At 33.1% G+C, this 25,807-nt stretch overlaps 3 protein-coding genes and 1 long non-coding RNA gene across 7 annotated transcripts; all 4 read right to left on the bottom strand.

Moving 5' to 3' along the window:
* Positions 1-112: 112 nt before the first annotated feature.
* Positions 113-6,984, bottom strand: LOC128178961 (zinc finger protein with KRAB and SCAN domains 8-like). Of its 2 annotated transcripts, none has more exons than XM_052846414.1 (8): positions 6,800-6,984; positions 5,688-5,868; positions 5,150-5,281; positions 4,720-4,899; positions 4,276-4,383; positions 3,268-3,543; positions 1,959-2,066; positions 113-1,773 (listed from the first exon to the last, which is right to left on the bottom strand). In XM_052846414.1, exons 2-8 carry the CDS (start codon positions 5,866-5,868, stop codon positions 860-862), a joined length of 1,899 nt encoding a protein of 632 aa, XP_052702374.1. In that variant the 5' UTR covers positions 6,800-6,984; the 3' UTR covers positions 113-859. The 2 variants fall into 2 exon arrangements, with proteins under 2 accessions (XP_052702374.1, XP_052702367.1); XM_052846407.1 differs by lacking the exon at positions 6,800-6,984 and adding an exon at positions 6,516-6,566.
* Positions 6,985-7,890: 906 nt separating this feature from the next.
* Positions 7,891-10,818, bottom strand: LOC128179073 (BTB/POZ domain-containing protein KCTD6-like). 3 transcript variants are annotated; one of them, XM_052846577.1, is made up of 2 exons: positions 10,773-10,818; positions 7,891-9,056 (listed from the first exon to the last, which is right to left on the bottom strand). In XM_052846577.1, exon 2 carries the CDS (start codon positions 9,044-9,046, stop codon positions 8,351-8,353), a length of 696 nt encoding a protein of 231 aa, XP_052702537.1. In that variant the 5' UTR covers positions 9,047-9,056; positions 10,773-10,818; the 3' UTR covers positions 7,891-8,350. The 3 variants fall into 3 exon arrangements, with proteins under 3 accessions (XP_052702537.1, XP_052702530.1, XP_052702546.1); XM_052846570.1 differs by having other exon boundaries at positions 10,728-10,810; XM_052846586.1 differs by having other exon boundaries at positions 10,680-10,798.
* A 5,935-nt stretch (positions 10,819-16,753) lies between these two features.
* On the bottom strand, positions 16,754-18,087 carry LOC128179255 (uncharacterized). The gene is made up of 3 exons (XR_008243050.1): positions 17,789-18,087; positions 17,093-17,148; positions 16,754-16,924 (listed from the first exon to the last, which is right to left on the bottom strand). It is a non-coding gene; the product is annotated as an uncharacterized LOC128179255 (long non-coding RNA).
* Positions 18,088-21,070: 2,983 nt separating this feature from the next.
* Positions 21,071-24,250, bottom strand: LOC128178975 (uncharacterized). The gene is made up of 2 exons (XM_052846425.1): positions 22,196-24,250; positions 21,071-22,049 (listed from the first exon to the last, which is right to left on the bottom strand). The coding sequence occupies exons 1-2, from the start codon at positions 23,885-23,887 to the stop codon at positions 21,849-21,851; spliced, it is 1,893 nt and encodes a 630-aa protein (XP_052702385.1). The 5' UTR covers positions 23,888-24,250; the 3' UTR covers positions 21,071-21,848.
* Positions 24,251-25,807: the final 1,557 nt, after the last annotated feature.

Raw genomic sequence — 25,807 nt, 5'->3', positions numbered from 1 at the left:
TAATTCCAAATTAAATGTCATGGAATCTATAAAAGATTTAAAAGATACACACTTCCTGATCAACTTTAACCATGACAAACTTGTGTATATGACAGAATGACCAACAATAATGTACGATCATGATTGATTTATTTTTACAATTTTTAAAGTTAACCTTTTAAATAACATATATGCAAAACAAAAACAACTATAACAACAATATTGGAACACATTCTACTGATTCTGTGATTCTCAATATTTTGAGATCAATCTTGACCATTTGCACCAAATTTAAAACAGGTCATAAAATACTTAAACTCTAGATAGATGTACAGTTCTTATTTTGTAATATTCAACAACTTTGAAAACATTCAACAAAAGCATGTCCTCAGTTGTTATTTACATGTATAAGATTGAGTATTCATTCGCAACATCATATTGTTTCAGATCATCATGAAAAAAAATATTGCTGTGTTTTGAACAATATGAATGCTACATTATGTTTACATACTCACTGATTTTTTTAAATGTTTAAATTAGAAAATATGACATTTTGACAACCTTTTGATTTTTCAATTCTCCAACCTATATTTCAGCATTATATGCAGTTTTTAAAAATGTTGACTGAACAAATCTAACACAAAACTGATCAGTTGATGAAGATAATGTGTACAAATTGGAACTCTTCATAACCAACTATTATCAACACAAATTCAAAAGAAACTGGAGAGAAGATGGAACACAACGACCAAAAGCAATGAACAATGCAAATTTTGAACAAAATAAAAAAATGATTGTGAAAGCACACCTAAATATTTATAAATATGCATGGAATCACACATGTAGATGAATAAATATAGTCTCATTGTGTCCTTTTAAGTCAGACAGCATCAAGGTCCTGATGAGAAGCACTCCTTCCAGAGTCATGAATTTCACATCCAGGGTGGGCCTTTTTAATGTGATTGCGTCTGCTAATGTTGTGATTAAACTTCAACCCACAGTACTCACAGGAAAAAGGTTTTTCTCCAGTATGCACTCGCATGTGTGACATCATGCCGTAATTTGTCACAAACTTTTTACCACAGAATGTACACAGGTGGTTCAAGATATTCTGGTGAGTTAGCTGGTGCCTGTAAAGAGACGCCCAGCCTTTGAACTCTTTTCCGCATTCATCACAGATCAACCTCTTTCCGTCATGAGTAAACTCCATGTGCTTTTTCAAGCACAGACGATTGACATATTTCTTCTCACACAGACTGCACTGATAATTCTTGACGACCGGTAAATGGCTTTTCACATGGTACCTGTATTTCGCTCGTTTCATAAATTGTCCACAATATTCACACAGCTTCAGCTTAGTGTTGTGATATTCTTTGTCATGTTCTGCAAATTCTGGCAGACTTGAGAATGTCTGGCCACAGTGACATTTCCATTCTGTACAAACCTTATGGACGTAGTAAACTGTCTGGACTCTATTCCTGTCTCCTTCCTCTTCTTCATCTTGGTTTCTCTCTTTCACACAATCACCACTACCTAAATTCTTCTCATTTTCTTGACTTTGCTTTTGCCTTTTGTTCAAAGAATTTCTAACATTTTCTATTCTTTTCAGCTGCTTATAACTACAAAATTTCCCAGTTTTTGGATGTCTGAACTGGAGCTGATAATTTGGAATCTTCTTCCCAGCACTGTTGTCCAGCCCTGTGTCTTCATCCTTTTTTCTTACTTCTTGCGATTGGTGCTTTACAGCCTGTGTCTCCTCTCCTCCTGTTGTCTTCGCATTCAAAATTTTGCTTCCTATAATTAAATCAAATAAGTGGTTTGATTTATCTATACACAATTTACACTGACAATTTAGCCCATTTCAAAATCAGATTTCCTTTTGTAGCCAAGTTACCATGGCAAAAAACATTATTCATGAACATACCCACAAAAAAAGTAGGGTAAATTTAGGCAATCTAAGAATAAATAAGTTTTTTTACCTTTGCTGTTTAAGGAAATCAAGGTATCATGTTTTGGCAATAGATACATATTATTTCCTACAGTGTAAACTCCAGCCTGGCTTATATCACCTGTGTCTTTTCTTTCTTCTGTTAAAAAAATATTAAAGTACTAAGGAACTTCCTCAAACATTTTCACAAGTTTATAGCACTAACACAAAAAGAAACAAAGTCTATCCATTTGATTGCAGTAATATCTATTTTCTACATAACAGAATATATTAGAGCTTAAAACTTGTTGTCAATTAATGTGTAATATAATTATAAATAAATTCATGCCAAAGATCATTTGGTCAAGTGTTTAATTTTTTAATTAAAAAAATATTTCTGAAAATCAAAATTGTAATTCTTTAATATCTTTTTAATCTATGGATAAAATTTTAAAAATAACATATAGTCACATAAACTATTTACTAAACAATGATATTTTACAAAGAAATTGAAATGAAAATGCGAAATTTTGGAAAAATTGCTATTTATCAAATTTGAACCGATCCCGATTGTAAAAAAAAGGATCCTGATCAGAATTATTTTAAAATTGAAATTTTACAAATAAACTGCAGTTTTTTTTCTAAGTAATTGATATAATTGACAAAACCATTTTACAGCTAAACAACCTGAAATTTTTGCAAAATTCTGAGTCATTCTAACTTTATGTGATTTCGTTCGGGATCAGTTTAATTACAATCGGGATCGGTTCGATTTTAAAATTTTCCATTTATACTTTAATTTCACTATTTGGTTTCAATTTCTTGTTGAAATATGATCGTACAGCAATTGTTAAATGCGAGTAACAGTTTATCTGCAGTTTTTATCCATAGATTTAAAAAATATCTACAATCCTTTTTTTTCATTTTCATAAATATTTTTTTTACAAAATTATTTCAAAGTTTATCTGGCCGTTTTTGATATGTATTTATAGATAATTGTATTGTGCATTAATTGATTACAAATTTTTAGCTCTAATATATCTTGTTCGCAGCTAAAATGATGTTTCCGGTTTCTATAAAAAAATACAAAAAAATTCATATAAAATAATCAGAGGCCAATATAGGTGTCATTTTTGAATAATCATTTCTCAAAGAGAATTCTTCATCGATCCATCAAATAATGCATTGGTGTGTCGAGCCACCTTAATACCTTTACATTTAGAATAATAAAATGAAAACTGAATTATTCCCCTTTTCAAATCTCTAGCAATAAAGATAAAAAAACCCTTTCCTGCTGCATGTATTTTCAAATTGATTGCCTAATTCTTTAGGCCTGATTACTCTCACATCAATAGAATTACCGTCACTCTCGTTCAGGATCTCATTGTTTTCATCAATCTCCTCTTCATCTGCACTGTTCAAGCCATCCTCATTGTTCTCTTCATTTTCTTGCAGTGAGTCAGGCATGTCTTCATCGTTTACCCCCACTCCCTCTTCCTGGTCATCCCAATCAGGCTTCTGCTTGATGACAATGGAATCAATGATCTCAGTGCTATTGCTGCCTACAGTTTCCATGGATAAACTGTTCTTGGTTTCTTGGTGCTGATCATTTACAACACCCTTATTGGTACTCGTTTCTACAAAAAAAAAAGCAACATCAAATTGGAAGTAAAAAAATAGAGACATTTAAAATAAACTAGGTACACGTATATAAGCTCTACTCCATGCATTTCAAGTACAGGCACCAAGTTTTAATCACTTTAAACACTGTACAATTTATTTTAAGGTCAGTCTTCTATTTTGTATAAAAAAAAAATAATATGGCTTTTTGGACACATGTAAAACAAATTTGCAAAGAAATTTTTCATAATTTTCAGTTGATCGCAATTCTTAATATGTCTTTGAAGATATTCCTATCAAAATATTGAGCCACTTCACTTACTTGTTTTCGTACAACCAACCCCAATAAAACTGAAGAGTGATTGTGTTTACAGTAAAATTTCATGCAATACTAATTATTCTTGATTTGCATTTCATTTAAAACACTTCAGCCTACAAGGTGGCTGATGATATATAAAGATTTTCTGGGGCAAGCTATAAGATAAATAATGTCACCAAACAATTCTATGTGTTAAATATTTCCGAAAGCTGTGTAGGATAATTAATTAACACATGTTATAGTGCACCATAAATTGCAAGTTTTATGCATGCATGTATATATGTACAGAATCTGTACTTCATGACCCGTCAAACTGTTTTCCCCATACAGCTAAAATTCTGAAGTGGAACTACAGCCAAAATTTTCAATATTTATTCCTCAATGACCCCATTGTATAGATTTCAGCTCATGAAGCATTCATGAAGATTACCTTTTTCATTCCTGCTGTGGTCCTTCTGGCCTGCTGGGATTTCTCCATTCCCTGCAATGTTTCCACACTCTGTGATATCCATCTCAGAATCCACTTCAGGCTTCACATCTAAAACATTTTTAACAATATATATCAACAAAGTATCAAGTTATAACTTATAATATTCTCAAAACAATAGTACTTGTCATTTAAGATTTTCCTTTTGAAAATACTACCCTCACATGAATACATTGTTTCAACAGAAAAAAATTAAAATTCCAAAATTTTCAATGTTTTTTTATGTACCGTATATATTTTGTAGTACTATCTATATATACTACATGTATATTATAGAAACATAAAAGAAAAATCGTTGAAGAGCAATGAAAATCATCAGAATAGAAGAAAATTAAATATTAAACATAAGCATACTAGTAATACTAGTCTAGTATGAAGTTTATGTACCTTTTGTTAGTTGATCACTGTCCTCAAGTTCTTGTGTACAAATTGGTTGTCTCTCTTTTTGCAATGACCAACCATTGCTCACAATATCTGCATTGGTTACATTGCTCTCTACATCATTGTCCAAGTCAGATGAGTCATCGTGTTGGTGAGTCTCATTGCCACTCTTAGTTGCCTTTTTACCTATACAAAAGTTTTATGACTTATTTATAGTAAAGGTATTTCATTTACTGGGTAAAAACTTTCCAAATATCTTACTGATAACCTTCTTCCAGGATTTTATTGTACATTGCTATGCTTTCTTTATCAAATATTTCCCCAATGTTATCATGTAAAGAAGGTATTCTTTTAAAATAAGTTTTTATTATATAAAATAAATTTTCCGGTGTAAAAAAACCCACCAAAACATGTACACATGTTGTAGCAGCAGTACCTGATGTTTCCCTCAATGAAATTTCTGAAGTTGATCCAAAAGCTGTTTCTTCTGGATACAAAACCTTCATGGTTTTTGGTGACTTAGAATTTGAATTGGAAAGACTTTCCTCGATGTCAACTCTCTTTGAATCTGGAAAATTACAGATATATCTTACTATTTGATAATTTTTGCATTTAAGAGAAAACAGTGCTTCAATTCAATCTGTCAAATAAATCATTGTTAACATAATCAAGAAACTTTTCACTAACAGCCTGAAAAGAAACTGCACATAAGTGTATTTCTCAATTTGCTCTCAAGATGTTAAATTATACATGTACTAAAAGCTGAAAAGCTCTTTGAAAATGGAGTAGACATTTATATTTCTTGACAATAAATCTAAACTTTCATATACAAGGACTTTCAGTTTACAGAAAATAAATGAAATATGAGAATCTAAAATAAAATTCATATAGATCTAATTTTGTACATGTACTTCAGACATCGATTGAATTTTCAATTATGATTTCATCCCTATAAAATTTTCAAATACAAGTACCTATCATTTTCTCTCGGCAAAATGCAAGGAAGGCAGAAAAAATGTTTGTTTTGGCCATTCTACTGAGGTTCTCAAGAAGAAACTGTTTGCCAAAAGTTGTTCCACTGACAAAAGTCACTCCTCTTGCAACATCCACCGATACCGTGAAGTATTCCTTCACAGGTTGCATTGATGTTTCCATCTGTCAGAAAGAGAGAGATGTATAGCAATTCAGATGAGGTGGCAATAATGAAGAAATTTCTTAGGTATGAAATTAGTTTCATTCCTAAAAATCTACTAATATTTAAATGTTACGATATATTACTCCTGCAGCCACCCATTCTACTAACGCATTGAATACCAGTGAATAGTTTCCAATAAATCAAAGACACTGAAAATCACTTTTGTTCAAAATCCAAGAACTTCATTAACCTGCACTTTGTGTCACATGAAACTCACAACATTTCTTTACATGTAAGTTATGAAATATCTAATCCTTTGAAATTGAAGCTTGTAATAATTACCAGTAAAAGAAAAGTAATAAAGGTTGTATTCATAAAAAAATGAAGAACAGGTAATATAAAAAATAAAGGCCAAACTTCAACAAAAATTCACTTTACTAACCAACAGAGAAAAATGTAATCAGTTCAATATATCTTTATCACCAATATGTTTATCATCTAATTTTCAACTTTAGTGTTTATATCACTATCAATTATGTAAAAAAAAAACATTATAATATGTATAAGATTAGTGCATTGACATAGCCATATGTCGCCTTTTTTTTAAGAGATTAACCTATGAATAATACAAAATTTGGTTAAAAAAAATTAATGGTAAAAATAAAACCTTCTTGATCAATAAATCTGTGAGGAAATTTTTCATTTTGTACCACAGGGGCTCGTCACGAAGTTTTTTCCAACCTTTTATATCTACCATCTCTATGCAATAAAATACAACTTGTATAGAGGTGGTAGATATAAAAGGTTGAAAAAACTTCGTGACGAGCCCCTGAGTTTGTACGCGTACGTTTCCTCCATGAGTAACGATTCTTAAAATTACGATATAATATACAACATTTTAATATGCATAGAGAGTTAAAATGAATATCTGTATCAAACTTTCTTAGATACCTTTTCTATATATGTCAATATTAATGGTTTTTACATAATATTTATCATATTTTACAGAAATTATATTCCTCTGCTAAAACGTTTTCTGCATCTCGATCCCGATCATATATACACATTTCATCATCTTGTTGTGTTTTGATGCAAAGACTTTCTCTTTCTTTAATTATATTTAAAAAGAAATTATTTTATTTTTTCTGAAATCTATTTTGAATTTCATATCTCTCTAAACCGTAAAAAGACACAATTAAAGAAAGGGATTTTAATTGCATGTAAATGATAATAAAAACATTTATTTAAAAAAAAACAAGATTGACTGTTTATAAACCATTTAATTATATTTTCGAACACATACGTCAGAACGACTATCGGATCAACTGATTGCTTTTTAGTTTAGGGGATAGTATTGTTCTTTATCATTTTGTGAGCTTTTTGAAATTATTTTTCACCATGTAACTGGTAGTATTAGAAAATAGACTCAAATTTTTAAATATTAAATTATTTATCTAACTTAATTTTGAATCACTTGATGAAAACTCCGCCATATGTTTGGATCTGCATGCCTGAATACTACAGTAATTTGAGAAATAAAAAATTGTTTGAAAGTTATCGCTCAAGATAACAGAATGTCTAAGTAGATTGAATAATTTCTAAAGTCAGTTAAATGATATAACAAGTGGTTCAAGGTCAACATATCTTAACTAGACTTAAAAGTGGAAAATCACGTAAGTTTAAAGAACTTGTATACAAACCTTTTGAATAAAAAGTAATTATATATATACAATAAAATATATGTTCAGATACAAAATGGAGGAGGTAGACTTTGTTATATGCATAAATCTGGAAGGGACAGTTTGCTTAGAAAAATATTTTTATATAATACATGTATGTAAATTTTAGAAAATGTTTAATTTGCCTTAAAAAAACAAAAAAAACCAACAGAATTAGAAACACCACCCCCACCCACCCTCCAATGGCTTGCTACTTGTCTGTTACACTAGAGAAGAAACCCCGACATCGATCTCTCAAAATATTAATCGTAAACAGTTTTATATGGTTCCCTTAATTGAGGATCTACATAGAAATAAAAGATATTAGTGTTTCAAAGCAGATATATTTATCATTCAATGCTTTGAGGGCATTTCAATAGAACCAAATTTCAGCTTACAATTATTTCTTTTCCATTGTATTGCAGGAGCATACAACACCTTCTGAGGTTTTGAGAATGTTTATAATTAACAATTTATTGATTAACAATTTATTAATTAACAATTATTCACAAAGCACCTATGTCTTAAAATGAATAAACAATGAGATTCGTCAGAAAATGTACATGTAGTACAGTGTAAAACAGGTTTAAAAAATGGCATGAAAGAATTTGCATTACTATTATAGAATACTTTGAATTTTATCTTCCATTTCTTCTTATATTTCTTTAAATCAATTTTTGAAATCCTGTTACCGTTAATCAAAATGTACAATATTAAAATACAGATATATAAAAGGTGACACATGTAATTCTGTAAGAACTGTAGCAAAGTCTGTGAACAAAATCTATCTACATATATGTCTGTATATCTTCCATCTGTCTCTGTAACTTTGTTCGATACATAGAATATTTGATCCCTTTGGTAAACAAGATGAGGATGATAAGTCAGAATTTTCATTGATCCAGCCATTGTTACTTAAAAAGTCAGCTAGCTGAATTCTCATGTTACTTCCATAGATTTCTAGTTCCACATAATTTGATCCGTTTTTACACTCCAAACGTTCTGCTGCCTCTTCACCTATGATATTCGAAGGCAATGCAAGTAAATCTTCTTTTCTTCCGAGCAAAATTGTCTTAACTCTAGAATTCTTTGAAGGCATAGTTGCTGTAGTACCAGTTCTTACTTCTACAATTTCCACATAATGAACTTCCAAATTCTCTTTATTTTCATGCTGTCTAGCTGTTGCAATGCTTGAAATTAAAGGCTGAATTTGAAAGAAATCTGCTTCATTTTCAAGTAAATCAAACTCTAAAAAATTTTGTGGCAGACATAGTTTTCCAGATCTACAGAAATTAAGTATGTATCTGAACATTTGTCCATCACGGTCTATAAAGAAATTTCCATCCTGGTCTGTCTTGGATGGAATATCGCCTTTGAACATCACTCCCAACATGGAGTCTGGATATTTGACAAGAGTGGATCTTGTGGTTGTGTAAATGTAACCACCTACATTTAATCTCAGAATTTGTGATTCGTCCATAGAAAAAGACCTATAAGGAAAAAAAAGAAAAATTATATTTCTCAAAAAAAATTAAGAGTTGAAAAAAAGTGCAACAAGCATAAAAAAAGGAATACAATTTTCAAAGCCCTCATGTCTTGGGGTACGGGATGTTTCGCACCTAAACATGTTTCGCGCTGAGATGGTTCGCACCTATTCTGTTTTGCGCTGAGATGGTTCGCACCGCGATGTTTCGCATCGAATACATTCTTAACAATGAATGATTTATGAAACATGTACATGTAAATGTTAATTTTAAGTAGCCGGTGTCGGTAGAATAAACACTGACATATTATGTAAACATAAATAGTAAACACATAGTTTTTTTTTTTATCGTAGATATTACAAGAATATAAGTGAATTAGAAAATAAATTTTAAAAAGTCACTTGAGTAGGGCCATATCTTAAATATTTAGTTTTATTTGCTGCTTAAAATAGTATTTAAATGAATCCGACAATAAATATGTGTGCTATGAAAAATTAGTATTATTTTGCATATACGGAATTTGAGCTATCAATCGTTTGCAAGTTGTTTTAAAAGATACAATTTCCTCTAAACTTATCACTCTGTACAAGATCCTCAATAAGTGTGTCCCTGAATATTTATCCCAAATTATTCCTTATACAAGGAGTAATGATTCTGCATATAGAACTATATAACGTTATGTGTTATTTTTGAGTGTATTTTTCAGTAATTAGCATGTCATTCTCCAATGACATAATTATTAATTAATAAATATATCGGAACGGAAATTAAATTATCCCCACCTTTAGATCTGTGGTACTTAATTACCTGCAATAACACCCCAATTTTCTTTTTTATAAAAATACAGGGAAATCTCAAGTGAAAGACGTGCTATAATTGTTATCACAACACAATTAATACCTCTTGTTCTGAACCTATATAATAAGGCCATAGCTTCAAAGGCTTCATAAAAAAACCAACGAAAACTAAAAAAACATTTTCCTAGCGGCGCATATATAAATGCAAACACCGTTTCAATAGTTTTTTAATAACTTATTTCAATTCTTATATAGTTTATGATTAATTTCAGAGCAATAATAACACGAGAAAAATATCTAAATACAGTGAGATGTTTCGCTCCGAGGGAGGTGCGAAACATGGAGGTGCGAATCATCTCAGCGCGAAACAGAATAGGTGCGAACCATCCCAGATTCATGTCTTGGAGGTTGAAATACTGAAATTTAAAATATATAAATCCTCGAATATTTGCAATATATAGTGTAATCCATACTTTGCAAAAAGAGAATGATATAATATTCTTTATAGTAAGGTCAAACTCCTAATTAAGATTTTTGGGTTTCATTTTTCAATTGACTGAGTGTCCATTCCCAGGGTAATAAAATACAAGATGGTATTCTGCACAAAGATGAGAGATGAGAGCCAAGGGCCACTTAACTTTCGATAAGAGTGGCGATGAAATTCTAGATCTCTTATATCATTCTGATCTCCCGCATTGCTTTCTATACATCCCAAGATCAAATTCAATGGTTTGAGGAGAGTAAAGAAAAGTGTTATTTTACTCATTGATGCACGTACTTTGAAATAGAATATGCATGTTTATGCGCTTTAAAAACTATCAGGTATAATTACTTTTTCTTCAACTATATATATACATATATGATTCATGTACTCATATACCAGTCTAGGCTGAAAATCAAAATGTGTTTCAAAGTTCTTTCTTACACGTATTCAACTTTAGAAGTGGAACTCGTACTTCTAAGGGAAAAAACCTAAGGAAACAGATTTTGCACGCTAATCTTGGAAATAAACGGCAGATATTTGAAATCCGGAATGAGCTCGACCACTCTAGCTCGACTTAATTTTTTTAATGAATTTGATCTAATCACTGGCGGATTCAGAGTGGGGACCCACCCACCCCCTCCCTTGTGATTAAAATGTTTAAAATAGTATAGAACCATAGGTGCCGGAACCGGGGGGGGGGGGGCTAGGGGGAGCTTAATGCAACAGGCACGTAGCGTGCCGGGGAGCTGAACCCCGCCCCAATTTTTGTCGCAGCAATCGTTTTAGTGCTTACATAAAAAAAATGAATTATCATGAAGTTGGCCTCCACCCAATTCTTTTCGGACTAGTTAATCTCAGCGAGATTCGTCGAGACTGAATCTCTTTTCAGTCAGTCCACGAATCTCGCTGAGATTAGGACCACGACAAAATTTGAAGTGAAAATAAGGAAAAGGACTGTGAAATTGAAGTTATATAATGCCCCCATTCCCTCCCGGATTAGGATTTTCATTATTTTGAGAAGTTGCATTTTCTCTCTCCCCCCCCCCCCCCCCCCCCCCCCCCCGAAACTATGCTACGTGCCTGTATAACACATATACATGTCTGGTCTCTGATAAAGTCTACCCCTTTTCTATAACATGTATAATAGGTAAACTTTATCACAAAAAGTAACACTGATTGGTCCTGAATATTTTACCAAAATAATTATATAAAGCGTTGCTATTATGTATGCTTTCTTATGCTCAAGCATACACATTTTGCCAAAAAAGACATACTATCTTCATTGGTTATGCTGTATACATACTCACAAGGGAATACAATCCCAGCAGTCGTTGACAAAATCCATGCCAAACACACTTTAATTAAGGCGTCTTAGATACCATGCAATGAACTTCATTTAGATGTAATTTAGATACCGCATACCGCATAGAAATGCCTTGAGAAGTTAGTAGAATCTTAGATTTCGTTTATGGTTTTTCAAAGCTTTATATCGACAGTATATTATAAATATTTGTTATAAACTCATTCCAAGTCATAAGCACTTTATGTACAATATAATATACAAAAAATGTTCCGATTGGTGCATTTTTTCAAAAACATTTTCTCAAACCAGTCTTTACCGACTTTTTTTTTTTTTACATGTATATGTATGATAAAACAAATATGTTATTTTCTTTCAAAAAAAAATCACGGTAAGGACGAAAATTGTTACAGTATCTATAGAAAAAAATGGTTTGTTTTTTTTTATTATTTTACTTTCAAACCAAATTTCAATGGATCAAATGATTTAATATACCTGGCGGTTTAATTACACTAGATTGCGCAAGCCAATTTCTCTTTATTTACATGTATTACCTATGGTGACCTATGATCTTAAAAATTGCCCAATATTTAAATCAACAAACTTTTCTAAATCTGTACGTTTGGGTATTAGATGCGGGAGGATGTGGTATTACTAATACAATTATAAATTTCTAGATGGTCTCTTCACTATTTTCTTTATCAATCTACCGACCCAATTAATTTTTTTTTTTATCTTTAAGTCTTCATTTTACAATTAAAGGTCATTTTATTGTTTAAAATGTGTGGAGTAGGGACCCTGGGGGGGGGGGGGGGTCATAACACATTATACAAATATATACGCCCTTGTCCTTTTAGCTCAAATTATGAACACGCTCATTTCACATTCAAACCATAGGCGCTTCCTGTAACGAAGAATATCGACCAATTACAGCGAGTTACAGAATACCAGTAGAGTTTTCAATAGCTTGTTGGATTGCTCAATAGGGTATTCAATTTGGTCAGCAAGGTATCACATTAGGTTTAAATCTAGGTCATGTGATTACTCAGGTATGACAGCGATAAAGTGAGTTAAGTAAACATTTGCACATTTTGGCCTTTTTTGTTTCTCCCTGTTATCCTACATTACTGCTATAAAAGTCTGAACTAATTAAGCAGTCACAACACAAAAATACTCTTAGTGCTGTATGTAGCACCAGGAGTTGGGGAACCAAAATGTCTAATGATTTTTTGCAGGAACAAAATATCTCCGTAATTCTTAAGGTTATGCTTTTCTCTTTTGTTTGTTTCTTCAGAAATGTCTTTTGAATTACATTTTTTGAAAAACAAAATTCAAATTACTCCAAGCAGAATTGATGCTCTATAGAATCCAGTGCTGTTCAGGTGAACATTCTTTTTAAAAGTCTATGAATAGAATAGCTAACAATAGGAGAGAGTGTTGTAGAGGTTTTCTTTGTGCCAAATGAATGGGTTGAGTGCAAAATAACAATCTACACTTGGGTAAACACAGGACCTAGATTTAAACCTGATGTGATACCTTGCTGACCAAATTGAATACCATATTGAGCAATCCAACAAGCTATTGAAAACTCTACCGGTATTCTGTAATTCGCTGTAAGGTTTAAAATTGCCGCGGATGTCACTTCTTATTAACGTTGTTCAAATACTGACCAGGGTGTGCCTTTTCGAAGCTATTAATTATACCCGGGGTCATTTTTCAACGGCTTGATATTTTTTTTTATCCCAGATGACAGGCACGTAGCATCGTTTTTGAAAGTGGGGGGGGGGGGGGGGGGGGCAGACCCATCCAAAAAATCTTGACAAGCAAAAAAAAAAAAAAAATTTAAGGTTTCCAAACATCTTCCAACTCCTAATCCGTGGGGGGGGGGGGGGGGGGGGGGGGGGGGGGGGGTAGACTAAACTATACTTCCAAAAAAAATTCTTCTCTACCAAATTTTTTTCCCCTCCAAATCATGAAATGCCTAATCCGTGTGTGTGGGGGGGGGGGGGGGGGGGGGAGGTAACTTCAATTTGTCAGTTTGACTCCTCATTTCCTTATTTTCATATCAATTTTTTACTTACTTCCAAAAAAGTGGGGAGGCCAACTCCATTATAATTCATTTTTTTGTATGTAAATTTTAAAACATTTGTTGCTGCGAGAAAAAGTGGGGGGGGGGGGGCAGGCCGAAGCAGAATTTCATTATTATAAAACAGTTGTGTTGATATATATTCCATTATATGCAGAACTATTAAATTTATATAGAAAAATAAACATGCATTTTTTTTTAAATCCTGTTCATCATGCATATTTATAGTGACGTAAAATTTTAATAATTAAATAGCATATTTTCAAAACAAAACAAACTACGTAAAAATACCGGTTTTTAAGGTGGATATAGTCAGTTACCCGGTACAGGAATGGGTATGCATGAAAATGTACATGCAGAATGCCCCAAACCACTGATTAACTTCCTGAAATACACAAAAATTACAAAGAACAAGGGCGTACAAGGCGTTATATATCCCCCACTCGGAGCAATAAAGACAACAGAATTTCAGTGTAAGTTAGAATATTAATTTTTGGCTTGTATGCATTGTTTAGTATAATTTTCACGATTGAAGTCAATATCGTGCTTTCATTTTTTAAACACGACAGGTATAGGTTTCCAAACTAAGTTGTACAGCGTTTAATACCGAAATTTTGATCATATGTTATATTAAAAGTTTAAAATCAAAGATTTTTAAACTTATCTATAACAAACTTTTAATATAACAGGTTAACGATTTAAAATTTACAAGCTGCTATGAGAACTTAAGTTTAATTTTTTTTTCTCAAATTAATTACGCAATTTAGTTTGTAACAAAAAAAGAAGGAAATAACCAAACAAACAAACGGAGATGCTTTCATGTGACAAAATGTTAATCCTCTTGACACTAGTCTTTGATTTCTTCTTAAGTTAATCTCCAGGCAAATTAAATAATTGTTGGACAATAGAAGTGTGAAATTATCATAACAGCTATATGTGTGAATGTTTACTTTTCTGGCATGCCATTACTATTCCTTTGTCAAAAAAGCAATGCCTGTCAAAAAAAAAATAATAATAATAATTGTAAGGGAGAATGGTTTAAGATCTGGAAGAGAACGGTTGGGCTAACTGTGCTGGAACCCCGCACGTTAGCATAGAGTGATATGTTGGGCTAACTGTGCTGGAACCCCGCACGTTAGTGGAGTGTGTGTGATATCGGGCTAGCTGTGCTGGATTTCCGCACGTTAGTGTTGATTTTGTGCACAGAATTATATCGGACTGTCCGTGCTGGAATCTCCGCACGTTATCAAGTTGTTATCTCGGAACTCCGAGAATCGGTTTTCATTGGAATACCATGTACCGTTATTTCATCAACTTAAATACAACTTGTTGAACTTTTGTTTCGTTTTGGAGTTTTTATTCAGCGTAAACTTGAGCGAGTGTAACGAATTGAGCTTTCCCCTGAATTCACCATATGGATTTTAAGAACTTTTACATTACAATTTACAGTCTAGAATACAAATCAAATACAAGATACGTTCGTGAAAGTTGGGTAGTATTTTTAGTAGAAAGCCGATTGGCATGCTACCGGGCTAACCGCAACTTCACGGAAAATTCGGGATATGAACATTACATTTAAAATCCATTGGTGAAACATACACTGTTCTAAAATCCAAAATTTAGATATGAATGGTCACTTTTAGTTAAAAAATAAGTTGATATTGATTTTAATTATTGATTTATTAAAATGGATTCTAGGCCCATAATGGGTCAAATTCGTAGTTTTCGCCAAAAATGTTTTACTTAATGAATTATTGTCAAACAGTTAATTATTCATTCGTACTCTAATGTTTCAACGTAGCTCACTGTGATAGGCGGATACTTGTAGTCCTTCTCGATGTAGAGGGTGTTCGAATCGTATAGACGGCGTTTTATTTTAATTCATTTGCTATAAACTAAAACATTTTTTTTTATTTTTTATTGGATTATCATAAAACAAAAATTCTAATACAATTTATGACAACAATTAAGTAATGTTCATGTTCTGTACACACAATGTCGGATAAAAATAGCGCTAGCACAGATATGAGATCATGCAACAAATAAAACAAAGGATATAAGAACCAAGTACATGTATAAATGTATCTCAGCTATGTTAAGGGCGTCCATAAAAAAATAGCGATATTTATCACATAAAATGTTAGCCTTTGAACAATTTTGATATTCTACTCCAAAAAATTGTTAAACAAAGTGATATTTTATCGATTATAAAAATTAAATAATTTGTTATCGCATGAGCAATTTTTTAGTCTCTTGGGGATACCCTGTCACGTGATACTGCTAAAAATAGATGAACCAGGAATAATACGAAAAAAAACAAAGTGCAAGGGCAAAACATAAACAAATATAGTTATTTCTGTTTCTAACTTGTAAAATGAACCTTCAAAATTTCGAAAAGTGCTGGGAGCTTAAAATATTCAAGTAAGAACAATTATTAAATTCAATGTAAACAGTGTATGAACAGCAATTTACTGGGATTTCCCGCATTTAACGCTTATTTTTATGAAATGCGTAGCGACTTCATACAGCTCCCAGCACTTTTTGACATAATGGGGATACAATGGTAAGACATGGAAATTTTCAATATATTTGATCAAGTGTATGCCCTTGCACTGACCCATTTCACTTTCAGCGTGATTTGCGTGAAATTCAAACGCAACACTGACTAAGATCATGATTTTAATTTTCATTCTTAAAACAATTAAACGCTGTGAATTTAACTAAAATAATGTTAAAATGTTGTTTCTGTTCACACCAATCATCATTACAAAATTGTTGAAATTGGAAAAAAATAATTTCATCAGTTGCCTTTATTTGGGGGGGGGGGGGTGTAAGTGTTGAGTTTGTAATTTACACATGTATGTTTCATAATAATTTATGTTACTTTGCTGGTGAATAAATTCTTTTAATGTATAATCAGGTCTACTTGTAATCATAATTGATATTTCAGTACTAATTAAAGAAAGCAAGAAGAAACAATGTATCAATATTATAAAGAATTTTTTTTAATAATCAACTTTACAAATACTATAGAGATTGCTTTTTTGTGACAAACTGTTCAACAAGACTAGTGTTTTCTGATTTTTAGTATTTTTCAGTCATAATGTGGAATTTATGGAAATTGACAATTCTTCTTGCACACTACATGTTCTTCTCTTCTGTCTTTTTTATATTAGGAGGTAGTCCAGGTGATAAGAAAACCAATACCTGAAATGATGAATATATATCAATTTCAAATTTCATTTCAATAGATATCAATGCAAATTTTTATAATAGGTTACAATAGTGTCATTATCAATATGATATTAAAAAACAACAAACTATACATGAAGTTGAAGTTAGTGAGTAAAAGAAATATTTATATATAGTACCTACTTTTTATCAACATCCCAAGAAGTGTTTTCAGTGGACCATCTACTGCCTAAGTAACCCTGAAAATGAATAATGTGTCATAATTAGCAAGCTATTGTGTTAAAGATAACATGAAAATGAAACATTACTCTATAATTGGGCATATTAATGGCGGTTTCAATTTCAGTGATATTACAACAGGCATAATCAAATGTTTATTCTTTAAAATGTGTGGAAATTCAGTTTGAAGACACTTTAATTTTGTCTTAAATAAAATTAGGCCTAATTAGATCTTCATAAAAGAAGGCTTAATAAAATAACACATTTCGATTTACTTAAACAACATTACAATCTTGTCTATAATCATTCCAGATCCTCACAGTAATCTTTGTAGTGCTAGCACATACAGTGTTTGGCCATGGACTTTTTATTGTGTACTTTGAACTTGGAGGAAATGCGATCTAATATTATCGCGATATGAGACCAGTAAAAAGCTACAATGAGCCTCAATGCTCTTTATGATCAAGACTACCGAAACGCAGAACAATTACTTTGCCTGACTGAGTCACCAAACTGATGTTTGAACACAATATTACATAAAAAAACAAATGTAAACAAGTAAACAAAATCGAAGCCGAGGAATTTCACTTCGTTTCCGCTCCATCCAACAATATTAAATAATATAAAACAATATCTAGGGGAAGTACAGATAAATCTTACCTTGTTCAGTTGAATCCTATGCCGATTTCTGTCCACGCTGGTTGTAAACGAGTTAAATTCCGAGATATATCACTGAAGTCCACATGTTTATTCTGATCACAGCTGCAAGCGCCGATGTGACGTAGTCAGCCTCGACACGTCATCAGACGACTTAGGAATTTCATGATTTCGCGAGATATAAAGAATAGTTTATGATTTTATTTCAGTACACCTTTCTTGAACCATTCAAACCCAATAATTAATCATATTCATTTTGGTAGATGTTTGTTAATTACCGAAATACCCATATCTCGGAAAATCTCATGAATAAGGGGCGGGGCTTATGCAAATTTTTCTAAATCACACGTGGTAAAATTCTTAGACCTTCCTTAACATAGCTGAGATATTATTTATTTGTCAGAGAATGCAGTTATATAGTATACATGTATACATGTACTGATGTACACTTCTAAAAGAAAAGATTTTTTATATGTTCTGATATGCCATTTCAAAGTCCTGGGTACGGGGGATTTGTCGGGCCTTGTACGCTCTTGTCCTTTTAGGAATATGAACTTTTAAAGATGACTGCTGTAAAACGTTTCTCTTTGGCGAACTCAATTCTGTTACCCTATTGTTATGCGCGGATCCAGAATTTTTTTTCCACCGGGGGGGGGGGGGGGGGGTCTGAATTGAAAGTCGGAGGGGGAGGGGGGTACACTAATCAAATAATAATTTTCCCTAAATCAAGAAATTCCTAATCCATGGGGGGGGGGTGGCGTTTGCGCGAGGGGTCCGAAGCTTATTTGCGAGAATTTGACTATGTAAATTTAATAAATTTTCAATATATGAGGGGGGTCGGGACCCCTCCCTCCCCCGACCCCCCCCCCCCTAAATCCGCACTGTATTTTCATATCGTAAAGTTTACAGAGTGGGTGAAAAATATCCTTTTATGTTGTAATGGGCGGGTGAAAATAAAATATTTTTAAAAATTACAGTTTAAATATACTTAGCATGTGTAAAGGCCCTGTCACACCAAGTTGCGTCCCAACTGCGTGTTCACGGAGTTGTAAAATTAATGGAGCCGCCGTAGGATCGCAAGGAAATTTCAGAAAAAAATGTATAGTTTTATTTGAAAATTTTACAAGTGGAGATGTCACGGCGTCCTGACGGCGACCGAGGCGTTCTTACGGAGCTTCCACGGCGTGTAACTGTGTTTCCACAGTTCTATTTGGCGATTATTATAACTGCGCCCTCGCTGAGTCTCCGCCGAGCGCTCATGACGTGCTAGGAGTTTTTACCGCGCATCCACGGCGTGCTCTGCGCGCTGACTGCGTGCACAAGACGTTCTTTACTTCTTGGTAGGTTATTATTAATTTGTACAATTTGTATAGGAAACAAACAAGAATTTACAACTATAGTAAATAAATGATTAAAAAATTGTTTTGATTATTTTATGAAAAGGTACATTGTAATTGAAACATAATTACTTCTAAACAATTTGTAAATGACTATGACAAAACTCTTAGTAGTCTACAAAAATGATCCGTTATTAGTTGTTATAAAACATAGAAAAGATTTGAAAACATCAGAACCAGTTGGCATGCATTCCATCTACGTTTATTGATAGGTCTTGGAATATTAGCAAATGCTACTTTTTACATAGTCATCTACATCCAGTTTGATAATTATTACATCGTTTGCAATTGTGCAACAGCCATATAAACGCAGAAGAAACGTCACGAGAGAGCGATGAACGCAGCAACAGCTCTTTGGGGTTGCAGCCAAATGAAAAAAAAAAAAACTTGTTCAAACGCTGTGGATGCGCATTGAGTGCGCAGTGAGAGCGCGATAGAGACGCAGTGAGATCCCAAAGGACTCCTTGAGGTCTCCGTGCATGCGCAATTGACTTGTCACTGCGTCTACACTGCGATTAGCTGCGTTCCTTGAGCGCGCCGACGGAGCTCCCGTGGCGCTGTTGGAGATCTTACGGCGCTGTCACGGCGACCGCACTACGCTTCTACATCGTGTTTATCAGAACGCAGAGCCACGGCGCGTGCTTTGTGCATGTTCAAAGTGCGCGCCGTCGCATGGCGTTCTAAAATGTTCTAGGCGATCCCACCGCGACAGACGAAGATGCCGTTGCGTTGTTACGGCGCTGTGGGAGACTCTAGTGCGTTTACTTTGGCGTTTTACATCATTAAGGACGCAGCGGGATCGCCTTGAGTACGCAGCTCCGGTGTGACAGGGGTTTAAGAGCAAAATTCATAATATATGTTGCAGCCAATTTAATATTGGTCTCAATATTCAACGTTAAAAAATGATCCCTGGGTCAATTTTCAACCCGGGTCAAAATTATTCGTTACACTCCCCACTGGCGAATGAGTATACATGTATATGGACGTATCATGCGCGGATCCAGAATCCAATGGCAATGGTTATTTGAGTTTGCAGGGGGCAGGGGGGGGGGGGGGTCCGAGGAATATTTTTGGTAATTCTATCATAAAATTTAAAGAAACTTGAATTTTGTAGAAGGGGGGGGGGTCTAGACATCCCTCTTGATTCGCACATGCCGTACGTATCTACCTTCTACAGCTATAAAGGGCGGGTAGACATGTATGTACGGTATATATATAGACTTATTCGTCATTTCCGAAATTAGATGGGGATAGCCTATATGATGCAAGCACATTACTTCGCACACCCAATAATACATACAGAGAATATTGCGGTTTTCCCCCTCGGTCATGAATTCACATGGGTACTTGTGCTTTCTGGCTCCAATATTTTGGTGCTTTTTTGGTGCAAGATGCTTAAAAAAATATAATGCGTGATGAATTTGTTTATCAATTATTGAAGCATATATAATTAAACACGGTGAACATGTTATTATTGGGGGGTTTTTTTCTCTACAGTTTTTTGGATTCCTGACATTTTACTAAAATATAAAAGTGGTCTCCATTCTGTATCTTCATGTACGATATATATATACATATCCTCGTATAGTACATGTATTTATCACATCGCATATAATGTTCAATTTTTGAGATAGTTCAAGGTTTGTTATTGTCATTTTTTTTTCATTTTACAACCCCCCCCCCAAAAAAAAAAAAAAAAAATTGGACACGTGTATGGACAGAGGAAGATGCTTCATGTCAAGGAGAATGCTTTGCTTTGTGCAAGACATAAAAAAACATTTCTAAAAATTGGGGGAAGGGGGGGGGGGGTTAGATTCTTTCTTTCTATCAATTCTTATTCAGTATTGTTTATATCATCTAATAGGAGTATATATAGTTGAAGTCATAATAAACTAAAGAATAAATATTTTATTATTGTCATTTCTCTCATTACATAATAGTAAATGTACATACAGTAAAAATGTGCATAAAATGTAAGTTCAGAGAGCAACTTTAGATTAAGGAATGCAATTAACACACTAAAAAATTCAAGCAGAAGAAACAAGGCATGAAATTACAGTTAACTGCATGAAAATTACCACTAAGTACCAGTCGTAAACTAGATTGTTGTGTTGAGACTTTTTAACAAGCTTTTTATACAAAAATATATATATTCGTTTTCTTTTTTATTCAACTGATATAAAAAATTCAGTACTTCTTTCAATCAGTCCAAATTACAGATTTATAGTGTACTTTCTGTGGCATGAAAATGTCTCAAGTTTCTGCAAGAAAGAGCTGTAATAAAAGCCCAGAAAAATGATGTGCTCAGCAACAAATGAGGTTAACAATATTTATCTCAATGTGGATTTTAAAATAAAACATAACCAAATAAACACCAGCATAAAGGCCACCTTAAATCCTATGTTTGCTCTCTCTTATCTCCGTGATTTAACTTTAAATCAGTAGATAAGGCAACCATAATTAAAACAGAAAATACATCATAAACAACTTTAAAACATCAAGGCTCACAGTGTTAAAAAAAAGTCATCCCAGTCAAGTACTTTTTTCGTTACTTGTAGTTATTTTAAAGATGGTAAACTAACAATTCTCTAAAAGTGGCCTAATGACTTATGCTATATTGGCACAACCAAACATGATTACACCACAACCAATTCGCACTTTTTTATTTATTCATTTGGATGCATCAGATTGGAATACACATGCTGACGGTGATCTTCACACAGAATAGGATCAATGACGCTTTTTACTTCTTCTATTCTTCGCTTAAATCTTTCTCTGTCTCGAGCATACTCTTCCCATGGACCTCTTCTGTTCCAGTCATCTGCTATATGAGTTTCGGTGAGACTCTCAGGTTCTGCGAAGTGTACCTATCAAAATAAAAATAAAATTTAGTACCATATGTCTATAAATGTAAAATTAAATTGCTTTAAAGAATTAGCAAAGTAGATGAGAGCAAAGTTTAAATACATGTAGTTATTTCCCATGAAGATATAAGATTTAGTATTTGACTTACTTTTCTGTCATTCTGTGTTGCTGTAGTACTTGGCTTTTCTGACATGGTTTCCCATTCACGATTAGCGGCACTGACTGCTTGGCTGACAGGACTAGACTTGGCAGAGCAAATAATGTTCATGAGGAGAGGTGCCGAGTTCACAAGAAGAGGTTCAGGAAAGTGACACACAAAGTCAATGTCATCATCAACAGAGTCAGATGAATCTTCATCACTATCAAAGGAAAAATCACTTTCGCTGTCCAATGAGTGGGGATCAGAACCTCCCATGATGAACGCTATAGTGCAAGCACCAGATTTGGAGGATGTACCATCCTCAAATTTTCTTTTTTGACCCTGTTCAATGTTGTTAGACTTGGAATGTTTGCTGCCTTTCTTTCTGCTTCGTTTTTTGTGAGAAGGACGACCCTTCTTATTCATGTTACGCTGATAGAGAACAGCATGAGGCTCACTGTTTTGGCACATTTGGGTGACCACCGCACTGGTATCTGCAACATTTTCTTGGCTCTTTGACTCATTGGACACTTTTTCATCAGTACATAAAGTATCACAAATTTTCTCCACATTATGAAAAGAGTTACTTTTAGAAGTTTCAGTTGAAATAATATTATCTTCTAATGAGTTTGTCTTTTCCTCCTCGGTTGCTAATAGGTCAATCATATCATTCTGTAGCTTGATATTTTCTGACTGAAATTCTTCAGATATTTCATCATCCCAATTGTCTAACACTATGACTGTGTTTGATGGTGAAAGTTTAGATTCAGAGTCTCTTCTACCAAAACTAAACCAGTCTGGTTTAGGTTTTTCAATGTCATTGCTTGCTGAACTGGACATTGAACATTGATTTAAGGCATTTTTTATTGCAACGCTTTCCCCAAGACTTAAATTAGACAATGGACTAGATAATATATCCTTTCCTTCGTTATCAGTTTTTTGTTTTTTGTCGTTTTTTCTATCACAATGTTCCCTATTACTGACTTTCTTTTCAACTTGGTTATCACATTCTTTGCTTTCACATTTTTGTTTCTTCGGTAGAGTTGTGTTTTCAGACTTTTTGGGAGTACCATTTTTTATACCCTCAGGGGACTGCTTTCTTTGAGGAGCATTCCATCCATATCTGAAATAGCGGTTACTCTTTTTGCCGGTTCTCTGGCTTTGACACTTTGTAACCTGTTTCTTTGCTGAGTCACTTTGCTGTGGATGTGCACTAAAAACAGCTGGATGAAACTGAAGGTAAGGTATTTGAAATTTACTCTGATGCAATCCTGGGTGTTGAGAAATGGAACTACTTGTATTCATTCCCTTGCACCCAGCAAGACTCTGAAAACTTCCAATGCATGAAGTTTCAGGCCTCATGTGCATTATAGCATAGTTTTTTGCTGCCATATTTTTATCACAAGCACTGTCAAAAGAATTTTGCAAAATAGGATAATCAGACATACAACCAACAATATTGTCAGGTGATCGAGAATTGCTTCTTGATGTCATGCCACTAAAAGTTTTTGCTATACACGAAGCCATACTCTTTTGAATTGAGGAATTTAATCCTTTCTCACAACATGTATTACCCGTACTGTCGAGTCTTAGTAGACTAGGAACACTTCTTTTCACCGGAGTATTATCACAATGTTCTTTCCTCCGACAAAACCAATTTCCATATGGGTTCATGGCAGTTAAGTTTACCTCCATAAACATGCACTTAAGGCATTGTTGCCGTATTGTCGTCTTGCTCTTCGGGTATAAGGTCTCTAATTCGTTCACTGTATTCAATTGGAGTAAATTCGACACACTCAAAAGGATTATGAAATGGCCACCTTAACATGGACCTAGCAAATCCGGGCGGAGTTTCTCGATGATCGGTTTCCTTTCTCACGGGCAATGTAGCTGATACGTTTTCTTTAGAAACTGTAGTTACACTTTGGGACTCTTTCCTTGATCGATTCATTTTTTCATTCCTTACTTGTTGACTTTGTTGATAGGTATGATTTGGAATTCATGTTGTCATATGTTTTCTACTATCTGTCTCATTCGAGGGAGTTCCGGAAAATTCCCGCTTTAACAATACTTCTGCAAAAATAGATCTGCCAAATTTATAACACAAAACTTTCTCTTTCTATACGTTGGCTAGATTTTTCAATTTATCTATTCAATTAAAACTTAAAGAAATATTTTAGTAAAACTACCTTATATATAGGTGCGATATTTAGGAAACACAAAATTATCATAGTTGCGTAGTAATATTAAACTATTTTTAAATCAAAGGTCAATGTCATATTCATGAAAATTGCATCATTCTTTTCACAGCCTTCTGAATCAATCGTGATAGTGAATATATTATATTAAAACATTTTAAACATTAAATTATCATTAAGAATGAGAAAATTAGTAATCGTTGTGCCTTCGAAATGGTAAACACGCAGTACTGCAACGCATGGTTTTTTAATGTTATTTATAGCAAAAGGATAGGTCCATAGAAAAAACGCGCGTCATATAAAATTGAAAATAACCATTAAAAAATTAGTTTCATAATGTTAATGTGTTAAAGTTATCATTAAAAAAATCGAAGTTTCGTTTTACTATATACGTCCCTGGTTTTACAAATCTATTTTTTCTTTAGAATTTTTAGGTCAATCAAAATACTGATTATTCATATTTATGCTTTATGTTCCGATTGTATATTTATTACTGAAAATATTTTTACTGAACAGGTATGTTCTACAATTAACATACGTACAATATTGATACGAATATTATATCAATTGACTGAATGATACCTCCCCGAATAGTACTCTTATTAATTTTACTTTACTATTACTTGTATTAAAATGAGTTATTTCATATAAATTTACGTCTAATCACTCTTTTAAAAAAATACAATTATAAATATTGAAGAAAACAGATAATTTGTACAATATATATAAAAGCTCTACAAATATATGTACAATATTGATACGAATATTATATCAATTGACTGAATGATACCTCCCCGAATAGTACTCTTATTTTACTTTAATATTACTTGTATTACATTGTGTTATAATTTCATATCTACGTCTATTTACGCTTAAAAAATACAATTATAAATACTGAAGGAAACAGATACTTTGTACATTGTATATAAAGATGTATGATTTATTTATACCGCTGAATAGCATTACTGATCCAGGGGGCCCCTGGCACCCAAGGTGATGTATATCTGGAGAGCCTCTGCGGAGGTATTATCTCGCATCCAAATGTATTGTGTTTAATAAATACAAACAATAAAAAAAGTCTTGAATATAGTGTGACAATAGAGGTAGAAAAATCCTCGATATTGCCCAACGTTATATCACACATTATTTTATAGGAAATTTTAATCCTAAATGCTATTCTAGCTGTTAAACCTAAGCTTTTTAATAAGAAAAAAAAAAAAAAAAAAAGTTAACCATTTCTTTAGTCATCAGATGAAATGTCAATTTTTAGTCTTGAGATATCTTTTTCTTGTCTTTTTCTCACTCATTGTTTCCACAAGCAGAAACACATATTACCTGAATTATTTTGATTATTACACTCACTGCATATTATACTGCTTTATATGTCTGGCCCAGTTTTTCAAAAGGTATTTAAAATTTAACA

This window comes from Crassostrea angulata, chromosome 1 (genome assembly GCF_025612915.1).
Source record: "Crassostrea angulata isolate pt1a10 chromosome 1, ASM2561291v2, whole genome shotgun sequence".
Classification (NCBI taxonomy): Eukaryota; Metazoa; Mollusca; class Bivalvia; order Ostreida; family Ostreidae; genus Magallana; species Magallana angulata.
Note: the sequence above shows the minus strand (reverse complement) of the source record. Positions and strands in the feature narration are given on the sequence as shown.